This window comes from Pholcus phalangioides, unplaced genomic scaffold (genome assembly GCF_987345545.1).
Source record: "Pholcus phalangioides strain wild (caught in Gottingen) unplaced genomic scaffold, Ppha-v1.0 ptg000008l_1, whole genome shotgun sequence".
Taxonomy (NCBI): Eukaryota; Metazoa; Arthropoda; class Arachnida; order Araneae; family Pholcidae; genus Pholcus; species Pholcus phalangioides.
In genome coordinates, this window is record NW_028301601.1 from 55,806,870 (window position 1) to 55,828,229 (window position 21,360).

At 36.2% G+C, this 21,360-nt stretch overlaps 2 protein-coding genes across 3 annotated transcripts in view; one reads left to right on the forward strand and one right to left on the reverse strand.

The window, feature by feature from the left end:
- On the forward strand, nt 1–18,216 carry LOC149084561 (synaptophysin-like). 2 transcript variants are annotated; one of them, XM_089234991.1, is made up of 6 exons: nt 1–117; nt 729–794; nt 2,072–2,190; nt 7,761–7,992; nt 9,505–9,690; nt 11,033–18,216. In XM_089234991.1, the coding sequence occupies exons 2-6, from the start codon at nt 735–737 to the stop codon at nt 11,168–11,170; spliced, it is 735 nt and encodes a 244-aa protein (XP_089091117.1). In that variant the 5' UTR covers nt 1–117; nt 729–734; the 3' UTR covers nt 11,171–18,216. The 2 variants fall into 2 exon arrangements, with proteins under 2 accessions (XP_089091117.1, XP_089091115.1); XM_089234989.1 differs by lacking the exon at nt 1–117 and adding an exon at nt 370–620.
- The window catches only part of LOC149084562 (uncharacterized), a 22,833-nt gene continuing 15,534 nt past the window's right edge, over nt 14,062–21,360 (reverse strand). Inside the window, exon 3 of the mRNA XM_089234992.1 lies at nt 14,062–20,811. Within this exon, the coding sequence (XP_089091118.1) occupies nt 19,917–20,811 (895 nt within the window). The 3' untranslated portion in view covers nt 14,062–19,916. The remainder of the gene's footprint in view (nt 20,812–21,360) is intronic.

Genomic DNA, 21,360 nt, shown 5'->3' on the forward strand with positions numbered 1-21,360 from the left:
AATCGAAAGGGGAAGCGGTGGGGGGGTGTGGCGCTTTATCATCAATTTCAATATTTATAGTTTGGGTCCGTGTTGGTAAATTTTTGCTGAAGGATTTTTCCCTGTAATTTATAAAAGGTTTGAAATTTTCAACTTGTTACTATTTTTCGTTGAAAATTTGCATGTGCACAAATTAAATAATACCATTAAAAGATTAAATATGAGAGGGTTATGCCGCTCATTTAATGCTTTAGGTAGTTAAAAAAAAATAGCAATCTCATTGCCTTGAACGCCAAGGATGGCGCTGGATGGGACACATGTAAGTAAGTGGGGTGGATCTTTATTTTTGGATGGGTTACAAATAGAAGCAAAGAGAGAGGAGGACGAATCTCATTTTCCCCAGCACTAGGGTTGGGAAAAGAAGAGATTATTTGTACTCCGCTATTTGACCTAGTAACCAATATAAAAGACAAGTGCGAAAATTAGTTTTTTTAAAAAAAAATATCTATTTACTTAAAAAAAGACTCTACGATGCGATATTTACGAAAATCCGAGCCATGGTTTTTGAGGTATCTAAAGAGGTAGATTGTATTCGGATCGGTGTTGATAGATATTCAGTCAGAACTGGATTCAAAGTCCGAGTAAGAGTCTCGTTAAAGACCCTCAAACCTAACCCTCTAATAATTGCTGTCTCTCTCTAATTAAGATGCATGTTATTAATTTGTCTCTTAATTTTTTTCCCCTTGTAGTCGATCATGGTTGTCAGTACGCAGGTGATAAAGGAGCCGAGGGGGTTCATTAGGATAATACAATGTGTAAGTATATTGTTTCGTGAAAACTTTGTTTTCTTCCTGTGCTATTTATATCATGGTAGGGGAGGGTTATTGGATATCGGTGCATTGAGATATGTGGCTGTTTTTTTTTTTAAGCAGTGCTATCCATACTTGCTTGTTGATGTACTTGCTATCCTAACTTTATTGCGTTGAATAAATTATATAAAGTATGCTGTGATTCGTGGTCATGACCCCCACATCCTGGAACAGGGCCACTAGGCTGGGTTCTTTTGTGGGTTCCCCACTCCTGGTCAGACTTTTCACGTTCCCTTCTATAGTTGATTTATAGCGTGAAAAATCAAAAAATGATGAGAGTTGCCCCAGGGCTAGTCCTGTCAGCCCCACCCTTGTGGGGGGGACCATATTCATGGACACATTAGGCAGTTCCATTCTGAACTTTTCACTATTTCAGAATTAAAAGAATAGGATTTTGGATTGAAGTGTAAAAGAAATCCTGTTTGAGAACAATTCAAACAAAAATGGATAATTTAACATTTTAAAACCTGTAATGTGGGAAAGAAAGTTTTCCCATTCCCGTATGTCTCATTCAACCTATTGAGACATATGGTAATCGTGCTTATAACCAGGGTTTTTTCTGTTTATTGTTATTAGCAGGAGTAGCTTACCTGCCACTCCTGTTGGGAAGTCTTGTATACTGTCCCTGAAGGTGACTCTGGCAGGAAACTGACAGGTATGCAGTCAAGGGGACCTCAAGATAAATCTGATTTTTGTCAAAAGAAAACTATTAAACCACACACGCTTTGTCCATATTTCTCTGCGGAACTTCTAACGAATTGGTACATGTTGGAATGTGTGTGTCTGTGTTGTGAACCTAATACAAAGCTTGTTTCTGTGTAATGCTTGTTATAGCGCTGCCATCTGCCGCCTATTTTTCAAACTATGGGTGAAGTGTAATGATTGAAGATTTTATTATTGTAGGCCTGTTGCTCTCTGTGACAAGACTTTAACAGGGAGATTGGCTTGTATTCACAACTCAAAGTTGGGAACCACAGGAAACCAACTTCAGCAGAGTGCCACTGTGGTGACGGTAGGATTCAAACCCAGATCCTCCAATGCGAGTCCGTCACTATGACCACTTGACCACCACAGATCAAAATTACGTCAGATATCGAAAACATAAGTTACAAATGTTTAAATTGAATTTATATGGGAAAAGTTTGTATTACATTTTTTTTCCCTCAAGCTCTTAAAAGCAACGTTAAATTTATCTATAACTTGTGATTTCCTCTCTCTTATAGTTAATGGCAATCCTTGCCTTTGCCACCACAGCAGGCTTTTCCACATATGTTGAATTCACACACAAATGCGACGATGGGACGTCTACGGATATTAATTACACCTTTGGCTATCCTTTTAAGTATGTATCTGCAAAATATCTATATACTATCTGTTCACATTGCATTTATAGACTTCAAATTTTTTTTAAATGTATTATGTTTGAAAAAAATCATAGACCATTTTAATGGTTATATTTTAAGTATGATTTTCAACAGACATTCAAACTTAAATTTAACACTAGAAATTTTAATTGGACTAATCTTTTATGCAGGGAGTTACAATAGCTTCAACTGCGGTTCGATTAAATGGCCAAATTTGTTGTGGGTAAAGAATTTTGCTGCTATAAACTACAGGGTGATTATAATTAAAGTTTCCATACTCTGACTAGTTTTCCTCACAAACTGCTTATTTGAATGCAGCCAAATTTTGAGGATATCTTAATGAGACCATGGGAGAAAGATTTATGAAATAAAAAAAATGTCAATTTTTGGCCACCAGGTTAAAAATATCTCGCTTTTTATTACATTTTGTTTTCCCATAGTCAATATAGTGCACAGGTCTTCAACCTTTTTCTAGTCGCAAGCAGTGCCTGTACCTATCATCAAAAGAAGAACACCTTTAGGGCATGTTTGGCATACAACAAATGCATGAAATCAGGATGATTTTAATATTTGAATGCGATTTGTACGGGGTGTTTAACTGAAACGTTGCTCAAGTGCTTACGAGAACCAAATCGTAGCGTATATATATCAGTGTTTCCCAAAGTGGGTAATATCGCTCCCTGGTGGGTGATGAAATGGCCCGGGGGCTAGAAGCTACGGATTTAACATAGGATCCTATGGGTTCACTTGAATTGGGGGGGGGGGAGAGGGAGGGCGATGAGAGAAAAAATAAATTCTTATGAAGTGGGTGATGGCACAGAAAGTTTGGGAAACTATGGTATATACAGTAAAACCTCGTTAAGTCGTCACTCCAGTTAAGTCGTCATTTTTCTTCAGACCCTTCCAGCTCTCGTAGACCACAATGCTATTAAACCCTCGTTTACTCGTCGCTAGTTTCGGTTAAGTCGTCACTATGAAAAAGTTTGAGAAAGAGGAACAGACTATTTTTATGACTCCCATTAAAAAAAGAGCTTGTTAACAGCATTGCCATATGCTTAAAAGTCACCATAAAATCCTATATACCCAAACGGAACAGTTTAAGTAACAAAAGTTACGCTGGGGAAGTTCATTTGCCGACTGAGGTTTTTGGAACGTTGGGGACTGTTCAAGCTAGATCTCATTTCTGCATGGGCTCTACTGGAGAAACCACGAGACACCCAGGCTCTGTCGCAAGAAGCAACGTAAGCACTTCGCCCCCCTCCCAGGGCATCTCCGGCAAAACCAAAGTTTATTGATACGTCAAAGATTACACATAGTGCAAGGAAATCAAAAATTATGTAAATCAAAGAATCAAATTGATGAAGTCAAAGTGCAACGGGCACGGATAATAAATAATCATAAAAAGCATGGACTCTACTAATTTAGGGCTTGAAATTTAAAGAAAATATGTTTGTTGTAAAAAATGAGTCGTTCTTTCCCAAGTTGAGGTCTTCTGCTTACTTTTTCCTGCCCAGGGCCCCTCCACCAAGTCAAAAGTGTTCGAGATTACTTTGTAGTTGCATCATGAACTACTGATGAAGAATTCAAACACTAAAATTAAATTTGATGTATTTTAGAAAAGCTACTTATTCAAACAGTTGCTCTGTTAGTCTAAATTAAAAATTACTAGTTTAAATCAAAGTGTACAGGACATTTCACCAAAATAATTTACGTAATAAGAGATTAAAAAAAAAGAGAAAAAATTGCTATTATTTTTTTTTTCGCAATCTATAAATTTTATTAATATTGCTATTTTCATTCATACTTTAATAAATGTCATATTAATTTAAATTTATACGATTTTCATAACATTGCACATTGAAACTTACGGAACTCCGCTTAAGTCGTCACTCCGCTTAAGTCGTCACTCCGCTTAAGCTGTCAGAATTTTTCGATAACTTGAGGTGACGACTTATCGAGGTTTTACTGTGTATCAATATTCAATGGAATATTGTACATCTACTAGAATGGGTCTATATTAGAAATGTCTACTATATTCAATACATCTACTAGAATGGGTGCTTTATAGGTCTGAGTAGTTTCAGTATACTGACACTGCTCCCCCAAAGCAGAATGTGCCAAAATCTGCGATGGACGTCGCAGAACAATTAGCGCTACTGCAGAACAATTTGGAAGAAAAAGTGCAAAAAACCACGATTACATGTATGGGAATTTTTACCGCAGAATATTTCCAGTCAGGGGGGCTCGTCGCAGAACAGTGCTAAACATTCTGCTTTGGAGCACTGCTCTAAACCTATGCAGCACCCTTGCTTTGACCTTTGAAGACTGGACACACCCCGTTTCCCATCTCATAAAGATATCGAAGCGTTCCAGCAGAGGACCCTTTCTGGAGGACTTATTCCAATGAAACTTGGTATACACGCTAGATAGCCCATGGGAAGAAGAAAAATGCAATTAAGAAAAAAACCTTTTTCACCTGGTGGTGGAAAATTGAACTATTTTTTTTTTCATTTCATAAACCTTCCATAGTCTCATTAAGATATCCTGAAAATTTGGCTGTATTCAGATGAGCAGCAGTTTTTTGAGAAAAAGAAAGAGTAAGGAAACTTTAATATTACAGTCAAATCCTGTTATAACGAATTCCAAGAGACCAGAGAAATCAATTCGTTATAACGAAATTTTGTTATAAAGGAATTCCAGGTCTCTGTATTTTTCCTATGTAAACTTATTTGAAGGATTAGAAAAGTGTTCGTTAAAACGAGAATTTCGCTATAACGGTATTCGTTAAAACAGGATTCGACTGTATAATCACCCTGTGTAAAAAACTGTTTCTGTGGTGAGTGGTTACATTTTGAGTTCATCTGTATATGGGAACTAAATTTAAACTAGTGTGATATCTTCCAGGGTTTATTTTTTTCAAAACAAGCAGTTATAAATCACATGTACAGTTTTCCATATTATTTTGGAATCAAACTATACTTTTTATATGCGTATTTTAACATTTGCTTATTAATTTTGTTTCTTCCCCCTTCTTTGCAAGCTTTCATCGGAAATTGAACTATAATTGAGGTATAATTTTTTTTCCTTCTCCTTTTAACACATTTGAATTTCAGTGAAATTGTGGCCTTTCAACTTCATCACGTATCTCTACACAGTAATACCTCACATCACCCGGCATTCACAGTGTATGGTCCTTAATTTTTTTTATCTCAATATGATACGTTTTGAATAGAGCTTGAAACGTTTAAATATAAAAAAAGAAGGCACTGCATTAGTCTCATCAAAGATACGAAAAGAGGCTGGGGGATATATAGGGCCACTGTATGACTCCTATTTCATGGGCGTGCCTGTTTTTCTCATATATTTTCATTGAAGCCTTCCTTTGGTGTCTCCTTGGTAGTTTTCACTAACCTAAAGTATTGTTATCATTCATCTAACATATTAATAAAATTGAAATTTACTTAAAATGGGGAGATGATTTAAAAAAAAAAAAAATGCACATGCCTCTATGGAAAATCAAACCACCCTCACCATTCTCTCCCCGTCTGTACAACCTAGGCAAGTGGGCTAACAAATATGCTAGGAAACAGCTATAATTTTCCTCCTTGGAGGAAAAAAAAAGCTCAACAGGACAGTGCAGTAGATAGTCAGAAACCAATCGGCCAATAGCTTATAAATTCTGCTAAACTTTCTGGCTGCTGCGATAAACATGACATTGGTAAGACATGCCATTTCTTCTAAATCTGCATCTATGGTTATAAAGGATAGGAAAATATATTTTTGGCCAAATTTATGATCCAATTTTAAAATAAAAAAAAGTAAATTTTTTCCATTGGAACATTTAAAAAAAATTCTTCGCTACGCCCGTGAGTTAAGCACAAGAAATTACTATGTATTCTCTAAAGACAGCACCCGCAAAGTATTGAAACGTGTCAGGAAATTCTTACATTTTTCTTTTTTACTTATCTTTTGTGTTTTTTATTGTTTATTGCTAGTGTTTTATTTCCAAAGTGACTCTTCAGAGTAGTTTGACTCGCTGCTTTATGCTGTTGAGTTCAACAATGAGATGTACAGTCGAGTTTGCTTATAGCATACCCTCTTGGTGATTCCAGAAGTGTATGTTATAACCAGGGCCACAACTAGAAACTTGGTCGGCCGAGGCATGTATGCATTCAGGCATTCCCTCATAATGCTGAAAGAGAGGTTGAAGGGTTAAATTTGCTACTCCTTTTCTCTTGCGTCTGGGGCACCAGACCTGCCTGTTTCCTGTTAGTTGCACCCCTGATTATAACTAACTTGTATTTTATAAGTGAGGTCTTGAAATCCGCTTATATACTGACATTATTTGGCTTTATGCTAATGGTTGTCATTCAAAGTTGTCACATCATATTTATAATTAATTTATAAATAAGCAATGAATGAACGCCAGGGGCTCTGCCACCGGACTTATCCCGTTGCCGAGACCTCTTCCAGGCCAGCTTTGTGGCAGAGTCTGGAACAGAGTGAGGGCAGCTAACAGTCTGAGTGCATAGCTAGTGTTGTGTCTGATATTTCAGTGCTGCCACCTATACTTCAAATTGTGAGTGAAGTGTAATAATTGAATATTTGTAACACTGTAGGCCTGTTGCTCTCTGTGGCAAGACTTTTTAACGGGGAGATCGGCTCGCATTCGCGCCTTGAAGTTGGGAACCACAGAAAACCAACTTCATCCGACCACCACTGTGGCCGGTGGGGTTCGAACCTGGATCCTCACTATGCTTATAAATAAGCAACGAATGTTCATAAATTTTGTCATCGATCGACATACTTTTGAATATTCTTGCAACAAGTACAGATTTGATGCTTTTAAAACAGTGTAAATTTCGGCTATACCCGATCACAACAGTTGTTCTTTTATCACTGCCATCTACCAGAAGTGATCCAAAAGTATCAGAAAAAAAGAAACATTCTATGATTTAAAAAGCATCGGCGATTCAGTTTTCACAGACATAGAGGAGAGGGTTTTTTTAGTAACCAAAAAATTCCCTGTAGAATACTAACAGGTGGTTTAACCCATGGGTGATGTATCAACCCACGATTCATCAAAGAGTCATTTATCAGTAGTAAATGTAACAATTTTGGCCAAATCTTTATTATTAAAGAAATTCCCATGACTAAGAATACATCAAGACATCACACAAATACAATGAATATTGCATTTCATCCTAGGGGCTGAGGCCATTTGAGCTCCGCCCCTAATAATTTCTGAAAAACAATGCAATATATTTTCCTTCTCCTGCGTATGCGCTTGAGTCCCGTACATATGAGACGACCAGCAACTTTCAGCCCCTCCAATGTTTTCTCCATGTCGGTGCCTCTGGTTACATCCAAATTATTTTCTAGGTTATGAGAGTGTTTTTTTGGTATGTTATATCTACATGGTGTATGTTTTAAACAGGGTATGTAATAACAGAGGTGAAAATACATGGAAGTAAATAGGACAAAAATAGGGGTTACAAAATCCTATGTTATAAGTTTACTGAACTGTATTTTTTGTGTGTATTTTCAGTTGCCACGGGAAAGAGATAAATGTGCCGTCATGCCCCCATGATAATGGTAATGAGAATCATTTTCTTGAATTCAGCGACTCAGTCCCATCTTATCTTCCTTACGACTTCTCAGGGTCTGCAGAGTTCTTTGTCGCTACTGGTGTCTTGTCATTTCTCTACACTCTCATCGCTTTGGTCGTGTATATATTCATGCATCACGAGTACGCCAATGATCCAAAGCTGCCTGTCATAGTAAGATTATGATTATGTTGTATAAATATTCAATATTTTAATATCGTTGTAAATATGTTCCATTATTTCAACAATTTAACTGGGCAAGACTTTCTTTCGAACCAAGCACAACACTGGTCTATTGCCATGGGGCAATTTACTACTGATTGAGTTATGCTGGAAGTGTGATGTACCTAACAGTCTGAATGTCTATCTAGTGTTGTGTATGAATTTTTTAGTGCTGATATCTTATTGAAATGTAAAGATTGAATATTTGTGCTGTTGTAGGCCTGCTGCTCTGCAGTGAAAAACTAGGCAAGGCTGCTAGCCAAATCTGTGTTTGAGGAATGTTCTGAAAAATAAGTTCTGATGGAGATGTACCTCATCAGAACATGATGCAGTGTTACAGCAACTTTTTGGATGTAGTCGCCACCACAGACATTGATATGGAAAAAAAATATAAATAAATAAATAAATTGTATCACGAAAACAACTTAAAGAAACCTCTATTTTGCTCTGTGTCCTGTGATTTGATTAAATTATACACAACTTGTTGGGCATTCTGCAATGTTCTTGAAGCAATGTCTTGACAGTTCTGACCATTGACGTTCTAACAATTCAGTGAAATATGACTCCATTATTATAGATATTCTGTAAATGGCTATCGATACCCATCACACGTCCTGTGCGCATACTCATAGAAGGCAATCACTTTTTTCTTTGACTGTGTGTCTTACTGTGATTTTTTTTTTTTCAATGCAATTTAGAGGGGTTGCATGCCTGTCAGCTGCTGATCTCTTTTGTCTGACATTGTGTGTGTATACCCCCCTTCACCTCTATTCTTCATCTTCCTGTGATACCTTGCATCCTTCGAGTCTTGTCCTTGGGAGAAAAGAAAGAGGGGAGGTCTGTTAGATCAGCAGGAAATGTCATTAAAAAGGAATACAAAAATGTGACGATTGGGATAGATGTGTTGTTCCGCCTTAGCTTGTTCCTTTGGGCTTGACTGCTTTTTACCTTCCTGGTCCACCCATCCTCCGGGAACACTTTAAATATTTTAAGCAAAGGGTGTGTCTGGTTTCTTTAATTTCATACCTTGAAGACCGTCCTGGAATGTTTATTTTTTACATTAAGTGATCTCCACAGACCACATTGCTACAGCAGGAAGTTCCCTGCGGAGAGGTTAGTGCACCAACCCCTCGGTGAGATATGTAGAAAGAAAAATATAAATTTTGAAAGCTGCCATTTTGATTCAGAAATAAACTAGGTTCCAGTCTAATAAGCCTTCATGTGCAGAAATTAATCGTGGTGCAATTTAAAATTATCAAAATGAAATTGTTTATCTTTCACTTTTGATCCATTATGACCATTTTATTTTCAGCTGTCTTTATATGCAGTTCACTTTTGGGATTTTGGAACTCTCCTTACATTACTCAGTCATGTCTGTGTTTCGTTGTGGACAAACCAAATCATTTTTGTTTAATTTCCATTTTGCGAGTATTGGAGTATACAGATCTTTGTTTCCTTTTTCAGGATTTGTCCATAACAGCAATATTAACAGTATTCTGGTTAGCTGGATCAAGTGCCTGGGCCCAAGGAGTACGGGATGTGAAGTTCTATCTCGTTCCCGATAACGTGTTCATGATAATATCTAATTGTCAAAAAAATAGCTGTGAGTCGGTCATTGGAGGAACCTTTACATCACTCCATGTTTCTCTGGTAATTAGGTTTTTTTAGATACTTTGTTTTTTTTCTTTTAGATTACTTTGCTTTATTGACTAAAAAAATGTGTGTTATGGTCCAAGTTTTAAGTCCAGACATTCTTTGAAATGGCTGGCCATTTGGCACATTGCCAAACAGTTGCTGGCCATTACCTGAAGCATCAAGGCTTCCGATATTGATCACAATGTATAAAGGTTTTGACATTAATCCTTGAATGACTCTTATCTTTCATAAATGATGCTCTGCTCTGAATTGCTTATTATTTATGATATGAAGGAAAAAATATTTCTCTTGTATGTATTAAGAGATATATCTTTTGTAGTTTAAGAGGTTGAAAATATTGTTCTAAAACCCAAACTACATCGATTATTACTACATCGTACATGTACCTTCTACATATTCCTCTATAGAATTTTCAAAGAATTGATACATACAGGAACATTTTGTGTGTATTTGAGTGACCCTAACATATTTATGTTATCAGAGAATTATGCTTGTTTCATGTTTTACTGATACTGCCATTGTTCATCCATATTTTGAAGTGAAAGTGGCGGATGCCAGAATTTTAAAATTGTTACTCCAGTACTTTAATTCTAAAATAATAACTATTGCATTTATATGAAAAAAAAAATTTTTAGTTTTTAATTTTTGTCCAAATAATTAGCATCCAAAAACAGTCTCTGGTTGTGATGCAAAACGCTTCCATATTTTCATAGTGCATCCAGTGTAACTCGCTTTCTTGGATAAAAAAATAATCAAGTCAAAATTTGCAGTCTCATGGGTTTACATTAAAAATTGATTTGTAAAATTTGACAAATGAGATTGCAAATTAAGGAAATGACATAGATATGATAAAATCTGTTTGACTTAGAATATAGATGGGATAAGTGTGTATAAAACACTCAAAATCCCTCTCATTAGAGTGACCTAGTAACGTCAATAATGTTTAAAGATCACTAATAAACAGGAGAAATGTAAAATAACATGAATGATGAAAGTCAGAAACCTTTAGTTGTGTAGCCCATCAAGTTTTCAAGAAAACAAATCATTGATTTTTTTAAACACATTGACTATGCTATCAGAATTGTAATCTAATAAAATCATTCCAGTCAGTTTTTACAAATTATTAATTAGATGAAGAATTCCACCACTACGACAAATCTCAGCTATTTCATTAAAAAAATTTATGAACCTATCATTCCAAGAATTCTTAGAGCAAACCTGCACTAGTCAATTCATTAAAGATATTGTCCAAATTAAAAATTAAAAAAAAAAACCAATCGGACCATTCGCTCTATCAAGTTTTATACTCATACACTATTCTTGATTCTTTATTTAGGTGTTTGGATTTGGATGTTTCTTACTATGGGCAAGTAGTTTATGGTTTGTATACAAGGAGACAGTCTTCCATACTCCTGTACAGCCAGCACCCGATCCAACACAGAACCAGCCCTACAAAGGCGATGGACGTGTTTAAATAAAAAAAAAATAACAAGAGTAGAGCTTGAAATATTAAGTCTGAACTACAGTTTTTTTTTTTTTAACTGATTTGAAGCCAAGTCAATTTGATTTACTCGTAAATTGCCACCTTGTCTAAGCAGCACGTTAATCCTAAGAAAGACTTGGTTTTTTTTTTTTCGTTCACCTCACATATATATGTTGTTTGTATTTTGTTGTATTGATTTTAATGTTTGTCCGATTCTTTTATTTGTCAATTGTAAAGAGAATCGACAGTTATTGCTGATTAATATCCCAAGTTCTTTGTTTATCCCCCCCCCCCCCCCCACAGAAAATCTTGATTTGGTATATTTTAAAGTTTTACAGTGATACGTAACTCTTGCATTTTTATTGTGTGATGCTATTATTTTTTCGATATTTTATGCAAAGAATACTTTATTTAATATGTATGAAGATTCTCTGTGCGAGAGAATATCATAATGTTGAAAATTAATCATGATAATTTTTTATTGATTTTTATCAGAGTGTTTTCGTAATGTAGATTTGAAAGGTTCCTTCAGAGTTATGTATTGTCAAAAATGCTGTATGATTATGGTAACTATATTTCAAGTTAAATATAGAAAATTATATCCTTAATATGGGACATCAGCTATTGCTACCAAAAATATTGTCAATTGTTGCTGAAATTGATTAAGAATTTAAAACTTAGTCAACTGGGCATTTCCATTTCTTAAGTGCCAAAATATGGAGGGAGGGGATATAATTGATTTTATTCGCTCATTATATTGTAAGCAATTCAAAAATGACACTAAGCAGGAAGAGCATCATGGCTCTCAGGCAAAGGGATTTTTATAAAGCCCACCCTACCTGGCTAAAAATGCCTACCTGCCAATTTACATAATTACTCTCGAAAGTTGTTTCCACATCTACTCACCATGAGTCTCCCCTATACACTTCAGGCTCTCAAGCCATGCTCTAGTAGGCCCATGCATTAAGACGGCACCATCCCTTGACTGAATGTAAATTTTTTTTTGCAGAAAACCTTTTCTTCTGTAAATCATTCAGCAATTTTACCGAAGGAACTCTGAACCAAATCGCAGGTAGTGTTGAATTACTGTACATTTTTACATAATACTAAATGGTGAAATCGGATGAGTAATCAAATGTAAAACTTAGTTTTTTGTCATATAGAGCCAAAATATCACATTCAAACATCTAGCAGAGAATCTCTTGAATATAAAGTTTCAGTAATTTGTTAATTTTTTTAATGCCAATCGCGCATTACTTATATTTTAGTTAGAATGAAATTGTATTATAAATTTTATTACATAAAGGGTTGTACTTAATTATCGGGGAAAAAATATAGTGTTTAAATATTCACAAACTGACCACAAGCACAATGTTTTTATTCGTTGTACTTAATTTTATATTTCATTCGCAGGAACTGTGTTTCTGCGTGCTCATGTTAAGGTTGTTTAAGTACGGTAGACTCTATAAATCAAAAGCCCCGTCCAGTAATTTAGGATGGCTTCCTTCCTGTGTGAAAGAGCAAAATACACTATCGCATCTCCAGGCCCCTGTGACTAAGGTCAAAGATGCTTCATTAGTCAATGAATATATATTTATATTTTGGAGCCTGGGAAAAATGGTCCTGGTCTTGCGCATAAGTTTACTTTTAATTTTTTTTTTCCAACTGGTGATTTGGGATTATCCTGGTCTGATATGTACAAGATTAGTGAAAGTCTACTGTACAAAATTGCGACAAATATATATTTTTTCAATTTATGAATATAGTATAATTTTATTTACATGTATTAAGTTGTTTCGATTTCAGATGCATGTAATTTATGTAATCAGTGCTCACATTATCAATAGTTTACTAATGAGCATATAATATGTAAATGTTTCTGCATTGATTAAAAATGCGTCAAAGATGACTTGTTACTTGCGGTCCTGATCATTGCATTAAGTTTTTACATGGAAAAAGTTGTGAGGGCATTAAAACCCTGGAGTTCCTGCCACAAGTCGTCAACCTTTATCATTTAATAATTGTTTGTTCAGCTGTTGAATTCTTTTATTAAATCTATAATAACATACCCTATTTGCATAATAATCAGAAGCACAGATACCCAGAAAACTTGAACCTAGGTCAGATTTTTCATGGGCCAGATTCTTTAGTCAATCTATAATGTGAAGAAATAAGAATCATCCCAGGCTCTCAGCTGGAGACCTGTCGGGGGGGGGGGGGTTAGAGTTGTCTCAGATGTCTGAAATCTATTTGTGAATTATTGAAGGAGGGATGGCCCGAGCCTCCTATGTTCTGGTACTGATTGCATGTAACTGCAATGTGTATTTTGTCCTGAGTTGTGGTATAGTAATAGAAAGATCTCTTCTTACTAGCATGATGACTCGACGGTGTGCTCTGAGAATACTAAACAGAAGAATAAACTCTTCTGGTGTTTTTGGTAAATTTGTTGCGTTTCTATTACTATGTAATTGTATGAATATAAAATGCAAGTAACAAGTCATTTTGTGTGTGTACATCATACCAGTGTTTAAACATAAGAAAGTTAAATCTGAGATAATTGGTATAAAATTTATAAAGTTAATTTTGAAAAAAGTGTTACCACTCTCGCCTGAAAATCTAATGTGTACATCACATTATTTGTCATCTACAGAAACACATAAGTTAAATGGCACTTTAATGCCATTTATTTCACTGAATAATGAGTTTGACACATTTAATCTCTAGAAATGGAAGATTTGTTTGCGGAGAACTGCAGGGGCATATTATGGCATTCGACTGTACATTTTTCAAATATTTTATCGATTCTCACACCCATTTAAACATGACAATGATTTTGAAAGAGTGCGCTTTAGATTTATGGGAATACATATCTTTTTTTAAAATTATTTAATTTCTTCTCTCAGGAGTCAAAAGCTCATTTTAACTGCACGATATGATTTACATAGAAAGTGTAAAATTTATATTGGTCCATAACTGATATAACAGCATAACATAGCAAGTTTGTGATCTTGTGTATGATTGATATGCTGTAGTGATTAGATTTTAATTATAAAATGCAGTGCTGAAGATTTTCCCAGTTAGATGCGCTGAATGTTAAAAAAAAAGATAAAATTCATTGCATTTATGACTTTGCCATTTTGATTATTGTTTCCATAAATATCATTTGAATTGCGATGTGGTTCTTCTTTCACAATGGTATATATAGAATTTATTAAAAATTAATTTAACCTTTTACCACTTGCATATACAAGGTGCATAGAAAAGTCCCCCTTTATCCTGGAAGCATACTTTTAATTAGGGAAAGTATCAAAATAATGTGTATACCTCCTACACGTTATTCATATTCTATACAGGAGCTGTATAGTTATTGAAATGAAAAAAAATTGACTTTGTTTTTTAGAGTATGGTGACCAAATAGAAAGTTTTAAAAACTCTAAATTTCAGAAAGTTTATGCCCCGTCTCCTTCGAGCCCATTAAAGTAAGAAAGTTAAACTTCAAGAAAATCCATGTTCTTATGTGTGCAATATTCGCTCAGGTATGCAAATTCAAAAATGGTTGAACATGAAAAGAACACACAACTACATAAACTTACAAACTCTTTCTATATTTCATATGCAGTTCTTTTCATTTTCGAATTCAAAAATACTGCATTTAAAACGTAACTTTATGGAGCTTAGGGGAGTCAAGGCAACAACTCTCTAATCGGGTTTTTTAAGACAATGTGACCAAATAAAGAGCTTATTTCAATAACTTTACCACTCTTTGCAATTTGAATATCTGAGGTTTTGCATATTATTTGGATACTTTTTCTAAGTGGAAGTACGCTCTAGGATCAACGGTTTGTGGGCTATTTCCAGTATAAAGGGACTTTCCTATACAACTTGTATGACTGCTCAAAATATCAGTATTAATATGAATGCCTGAGAAATTTTACATGCTCAATTTTCTATATTCAACAATTGAAATTTGTAAATCATTTGCTTGATAACTTATGATTCATAGGCATATGTAGAATTTTCTTGGGGGCGGCATGTGATTATAGTATTTTTCAGGAAAAAAGGTTAATTTCGGGAGTTAGAACCCTAAAACTCCCTCTTTGCATAAAGGGACGCTAATGATCCAAAGTAGTCTATGATACTTTGAAAAATTTTAATATGCCGAGTACTTATTTCTAGCATCAAAAAAAAAAAAATTACCAATAAAACATAGTATTTAGTGAAGGTTTTTTGAATCTTCATTAGCTACCTTCTTTGATAATCAGTGATTCTTCTGTTCAAAATTCACCTGATTTCTAACACAAAATTTCGATTCTGTATTCGATGAAAAATACAAATTTACAGAATATTTTCCATTTGTGGATACAAATGGGACGAAATAGTTTTCATGTGTGACGAGTTGCAAAAATTTCCGGAAAATGAGACTTTTTCATCAGTTTAAATTGTGAAAAATTGGAATTACATTGTCATCTCGTGGACATTCAGTGAATTGTATTTTGAATTAGTAGGATAAAACTTTATTATGCTCTTGAAAAAGTATAACTGAATACCACACATTTTTAAAATAATTCTGATTGGGATAAAAAAAATCGTGGTTGGCAGAATTATAAAATTTAGGTACATAATTATGCTTTATATATAAATATGGTTTCCCTGTAGATGGTTTTTTTGTGTAATACAGATGGCGAGAGCATCAAAATCCCAACGCTCTTGTCAAGACATTTCAACTGCTTTAGATATATTTTAATGCCGGTTATGTATTGAGTTAGACATATGTTTGTTACCTCATAATGAAATTTATGGTTAGGAACTTGTGGATCAATAGATTTGTATGCTGTATATATATATGTTTTAAAGTTTGTTGACACATGCTTTGAAATGTATATTTTTTGTTTTCAGTTATCAATAATGATCAGTGGTTTTTTGACCAGGGTTGCAGCTAGAAAATATTCAACAATATACAGGGTGGTTATAATTAAACACTATTCAGACCTATGTAGTGGATGTATATCATTGAAACTTTGGTATTTATGTTGTATGGACTATAGGGGAAAGAAAACTGATAAAAAGAACAATTTCGATTTTTGACCACCAGGAGAGAAAATAGTGCTTAAAGAACAAGGAACTCAAAATTTTAAACATAAATTCCATTCAATAGCAGCATTTCCTTAATGTATGTTTATTTGCATTAATCACATGCTCCCTTACAGCGTAAATTCCAAGAATTTCGTCAAACCTGATCTGCTTTATTTCGGTCACCCTGAAATATATCTCGGGTTCCTAACACTTTTATTTCCAATGTGGCAGTTATGAGAATCAGGAAAATTTTAAAAACCGGTTAAAAGACCTTTTACTAAGAACTTCTGTATCGACAAATCTGTCCTATTTTAAAGAATATATTTAGAGTGTAACACTATATTGGCCATCAAGTGAATATAGAGTTACACTTTTGATATTCTCTGGTTATTTCAAGAAGTTTTTCCAAAAAATACTTGGTCTTGTTCTGCAGACTCAAATTCCTGGGACTTCTGGTTTTAGGGAAAGTCAAGTTTATGGAGGAATTGAAAGCAAGCATAATGCGCTATGTTGCTGTAGCTCCCCAAAACACACTTTGTGCTACACTGTTGAACATACTGTAACATGTTTTGAGTATGCGATAGATGCTAATGAAATGCATGTTGAACAAATGAAGCTGTGATTAAATGAAATTTGTTTCCTTGTCATTTAAGCGCCATTTTTACAGCTGGTGTTCGAAAATTTATATTTCTTATTGATCTTTCTCCCATGGTCCATATATTATCAAAATGGGCGCTACATAGGTCTGAGTACAGTAGAACCTCTCAATAATGGACACCCATGGGACCAAAAATTTTGTTTGCTGATGGGAAGGTACGATATGCAGTGGAACCTCATTTATACAACTTTTACATTTATACTATGTTTTCGGTTGCAATAGGTTCCTATCTAAAAATTATACACCAGTGGTTATGCATAATCACCAATTGTCTCGATAAAGAAAGTTTGATCAACTTTCACAACATTTAGAACTTTTACCAGCTATTATGCATAACTCTGAAATTAAATTAGAAATTTTTATGAATATGGAAAAATTTATAACTTTTCTTCCCTTCATTAAACCGATTATTTTTGGCCGCACATGATATGTGCACTACATGTATTTGCAACAGAAATTACATTAAAAGTGTAAAGAGAAAAACATAACATTAGCAGTCTTGTAATGTTGGCTTCTTCATATGTATCAACAAACAAAATCAACATTACTGTTTGGATTCACTATCCTGGACCGTAGTTTTTTTATGCAAAGTTAATTTAATATATTTAATTGCCAATTTATCATATTCATCACAAGATAATCTAATTATAATTTTATATATAATCCTAATCTTCATTGAATAATTAAATTGGAGTTTAGGGGGAAAAAATTAGTTTACCGGTGACTTTACTGTCTGCTATCGAGAGTGCCCGCTAAAGTAGAGTGAAATACATTAAAGCCCTATTCCTTGGGACCGGGGATCAGAAAAGTGTGTTAAGAGAGGTTCAACTGTAATGTCAGTTTAATTATAAACACCTTGTGTTTTGACTATGTGAATTGAAGGAAACATTTTAAAAACTACTGCTTTAAGAGCCATTCACTGAACATTTAGTGAGCCTTTGACTTGCTTAAACTTATTTGGAGTCATTACAATTGATTGATAAACCAAAGCTTTTTAATGAACAATAATTTGCCAATTAGTTTGGTAATAGTTGAAGCTCATTTTACGAAGCAAGTTGAATATTCTTGACGAAATATGCATGTAATAATTATGCAGATATTTTGTATATTGCAATGTCAAAATTTTATAATTGAACTCTAAAAAAAGACTTTTATTGCATAGTTTGTGCCACTGTTAATCATACAATTGTTATTTATTGAAAAATTGCACGCTTAATTGTGTCTAGCCATTCCCGTCCATATTCCAGAATATTGTATAGGATTGTTGATTATTTTACAAATAAACTTATAACTTTGTAATTGTGTAGGCATTGATTCATTAGTGGATAATGTTTTGCATTGTTGATCTTAAATCTCAATTTAATGTCATAGTTCTTATTCATGAGTGTTCTTAGGAAGGGCTCAACATGTCACACGCAATTCTAGTTCGTTGGGAGCTTTTGTCTGCATAAGGGTGGCTACGTACTGAACATGTGTGTGTATGCTTGTCAAACTTAGTTGCATCTTTTTTGTGCAACCATGCTTGAGCACCTGTAGGAGAATTTCACACAAGTATTTTAATTATACAAGCAGCTTGAAGATTGGATGCATTTTGATTGTGCAAGTGTGTACCATAAAGGTAGGTATCTTGTACCAGTCTTCACTATTCAGCAAGCTTTGCTTGGTGTTGGTATTTCTTTGTGTGCACAAGAACGAAGGCAGCTAAAGTGAGTATATCATCGCCTGAGCACTATAGATTCCAAGCACAAGCATATTTGTACAGTGTGGTAGGATGCGTGTATAAAAACAAAGAACATGCATACTCGTTAAGCTTGCAGTTTTTTTTTTCAAGCCGAGCACAACTCAGGTCTATCGCCATGGGCAATTTACTACCTAGTGAGTTGTGCCTGAAGTGTAAGTATGTGTACCTAACAGTCTGAGTGCGTATCTAGTGTTGTGTATGATTTTTTAGTGCTGCCATCTATATCTCAGAAGTGAAGTGTAATGACTGAATATTTGTAGGACTTGTTCTCTGTGGCGAGACTTTAACGGGGAGATCGGCTCGCATTTGCGCCTTGAAGTTGGAAACCACAGAAAACCAACTTCAGCCGACCACCACTGTGGTGACGGTGGGGCTCGAACCCGGGTCCCCGTGATGCGAGTCCGTCATTATGACCACTCGACCACCACATCGGCAAGCTTGCAGTTACATGCCTAGCCACCTTAAGGCTATAACTGGTATTTGACAATTCCAAATTCATATACAGCATCATATACTCGTATCTAGCCTGGCCCAATACGTTACAAAGTTTGCCATGGACAAGTAGTGTGGCCGCTCCACCATTGGGGAATGATTGTCAAATGTTGGAGGCTGGTCGAATAAAATGACCAGGACCTTCCAACCCCTATCCCAAGTCAAAGAGGTTGCCTTCCTTCCCGATCTTCTAATCCGTCTGGTCACACATTGGTTGAAGAATGCTAACACAACACAGTGTTCTGGAAGCAAACACTCGCCAAGGAATATTGGAACCAAGCTGGACCATCTGGTGCTTCATTGCAGCACAGGGAGGTAAATATTTGGAATTATTGGACCAGGCTGGACATGAAAATGGCTCTAGTTTAACAGGCAAAATCACTGTGGAAAGTTAAAATTCAACAAATTATCTATCACAGAGTGGTGTCGTATGTAGGTGGAAATGGCTTGAGGAAAAGTTTCATCATCTACTACTAACTTCCCGTACATGCACGTTGTACACATTCCTCTGCAGAATTTCTAATGAATTGGTATGTGTAGTGACATGCTTCATCTATAATTCTGTACTGAATGCAGCTATTGGCGATTTATTATGGCTCAAAGCAAATTCTGTTGGATATCTTCTGCTAAGATGGTTCTATTTCTTCGTGGCTAAGGAATTTAAAGACACCCATACTGGATTTGGCGCAGGGTTTTAGCTACAACAAAAGACAATCTCCTCGGTTGCACTTAAAAATAATTTATTGCAGAAGTCTTTCGATGCCAGTTATTGATTATTTACATGACTGCAGCAACTGCACCTTGACAGAGGAATTGATGCCCGCGTTGGAACCCCTCTCGGAAGAAGAGGAGCATTTCGGCGGTACAACGACCCCCTGCCTGCGATGAATTCTGACGTGTTTAGCTAGATGATCGGACCTGCCGAAGCGTTTGGCGCAGACCGAACACTGGTAAGGTTTGATGCCCGAATGGGACCGTTTGTGTCTCGCCAGTTCGTCTGACCTAGAGAACTTCCACTTGCAACCGGGCCATTGGCACACGAAGGGCTTCTCACCAGTGTGGCGCCTCAGATGAGCCCTGAGATGAGAGTTCTTCGAGTAGACCCGTATGCACCCGGCGTAGGGGCAAGGGAAAGTCCTTTCGTTGTCGACGCTCTTGCTCTGGCGATTACCCTGCTGGCGACGGCCTCCACCGCTCTTCTGGCTCTTGCCTTCCGTAAGGAAGCCCGACGGATCGCCTCCTGGAATCTTCTGGCTGGGGAATGCTTTGACGAGTGACTGGTACCAACTTGCCACGGCTTTATTCGTGAGGCGTTGAGCCGTACCGGGATGATGGCCATCAGCAGCAACAGAACCGTTCTGCTGGTTCGGCAGAGGGTAGCCCTGCTGATGTTCCTGCTTGACCGTGACGGACGAAGACGTACCGTTCCTACCTCTGCGACCAGTACAAGCTGGGATCGAATCAGACCTGCCGATAGCAGCGTTTGAGTTGCGGCAGTTGGTGTCGCAGACTCCTGACGTGAGCGTCGGAAGACCAACTCCTAGCACAACGAGGTCTTTATCCGAAGGAAAGGCGGCGTCGATATTGAAATCGCCATAAAGACGGTCAGTGCTTGGTTGGCTCAGAGCCAAACTCTCTTCGTCTTCTATAATCGTCGGGAAATCTATCCTGTGGAGAAATTGAGAACATGAATTTTGTTCAGGTGGTGTCAATTTGTAAATTTACAAAATTAAGAGCAATGTTTTAAGTCTGATTCTAGCCCAAGCGCAGATAAAGAGCGATGGGTCGGGAAGAGTGACTCAACCATTTTTTTTTTCTATTTTCAGATTTTCCGGCCCTTGAGAGAGGTTTCTTCGCCCCCACTCCGTGAATCGCAACCTTCGAAAAATGAGGTTACGTCTGTACCAACTCTTAGGGCCGTCTTAAGAGCATCGTAAGCCTCCGAGCAAAGCGATTTTTCTGAGACTCCTACCTGGCTAGAAATACCCGATCACCAATTTGCATACTTACTCTAGAAAATTATCAGATCTCATTATCATCAGGCCCCTTCTGCACTTGAGGCCTGGATGGGCCCATGCGTTAAGACGTCACTGACAACCCTTTCTCCTCAACCATTGAGAATGAATTTCGCCCCAGTCCTATCACCACAGATGCAATTTACTACCAATCTGCTCCCGAATAGGAGGCTGCCACCAGTTCCGTTTTAACGCATAGGCC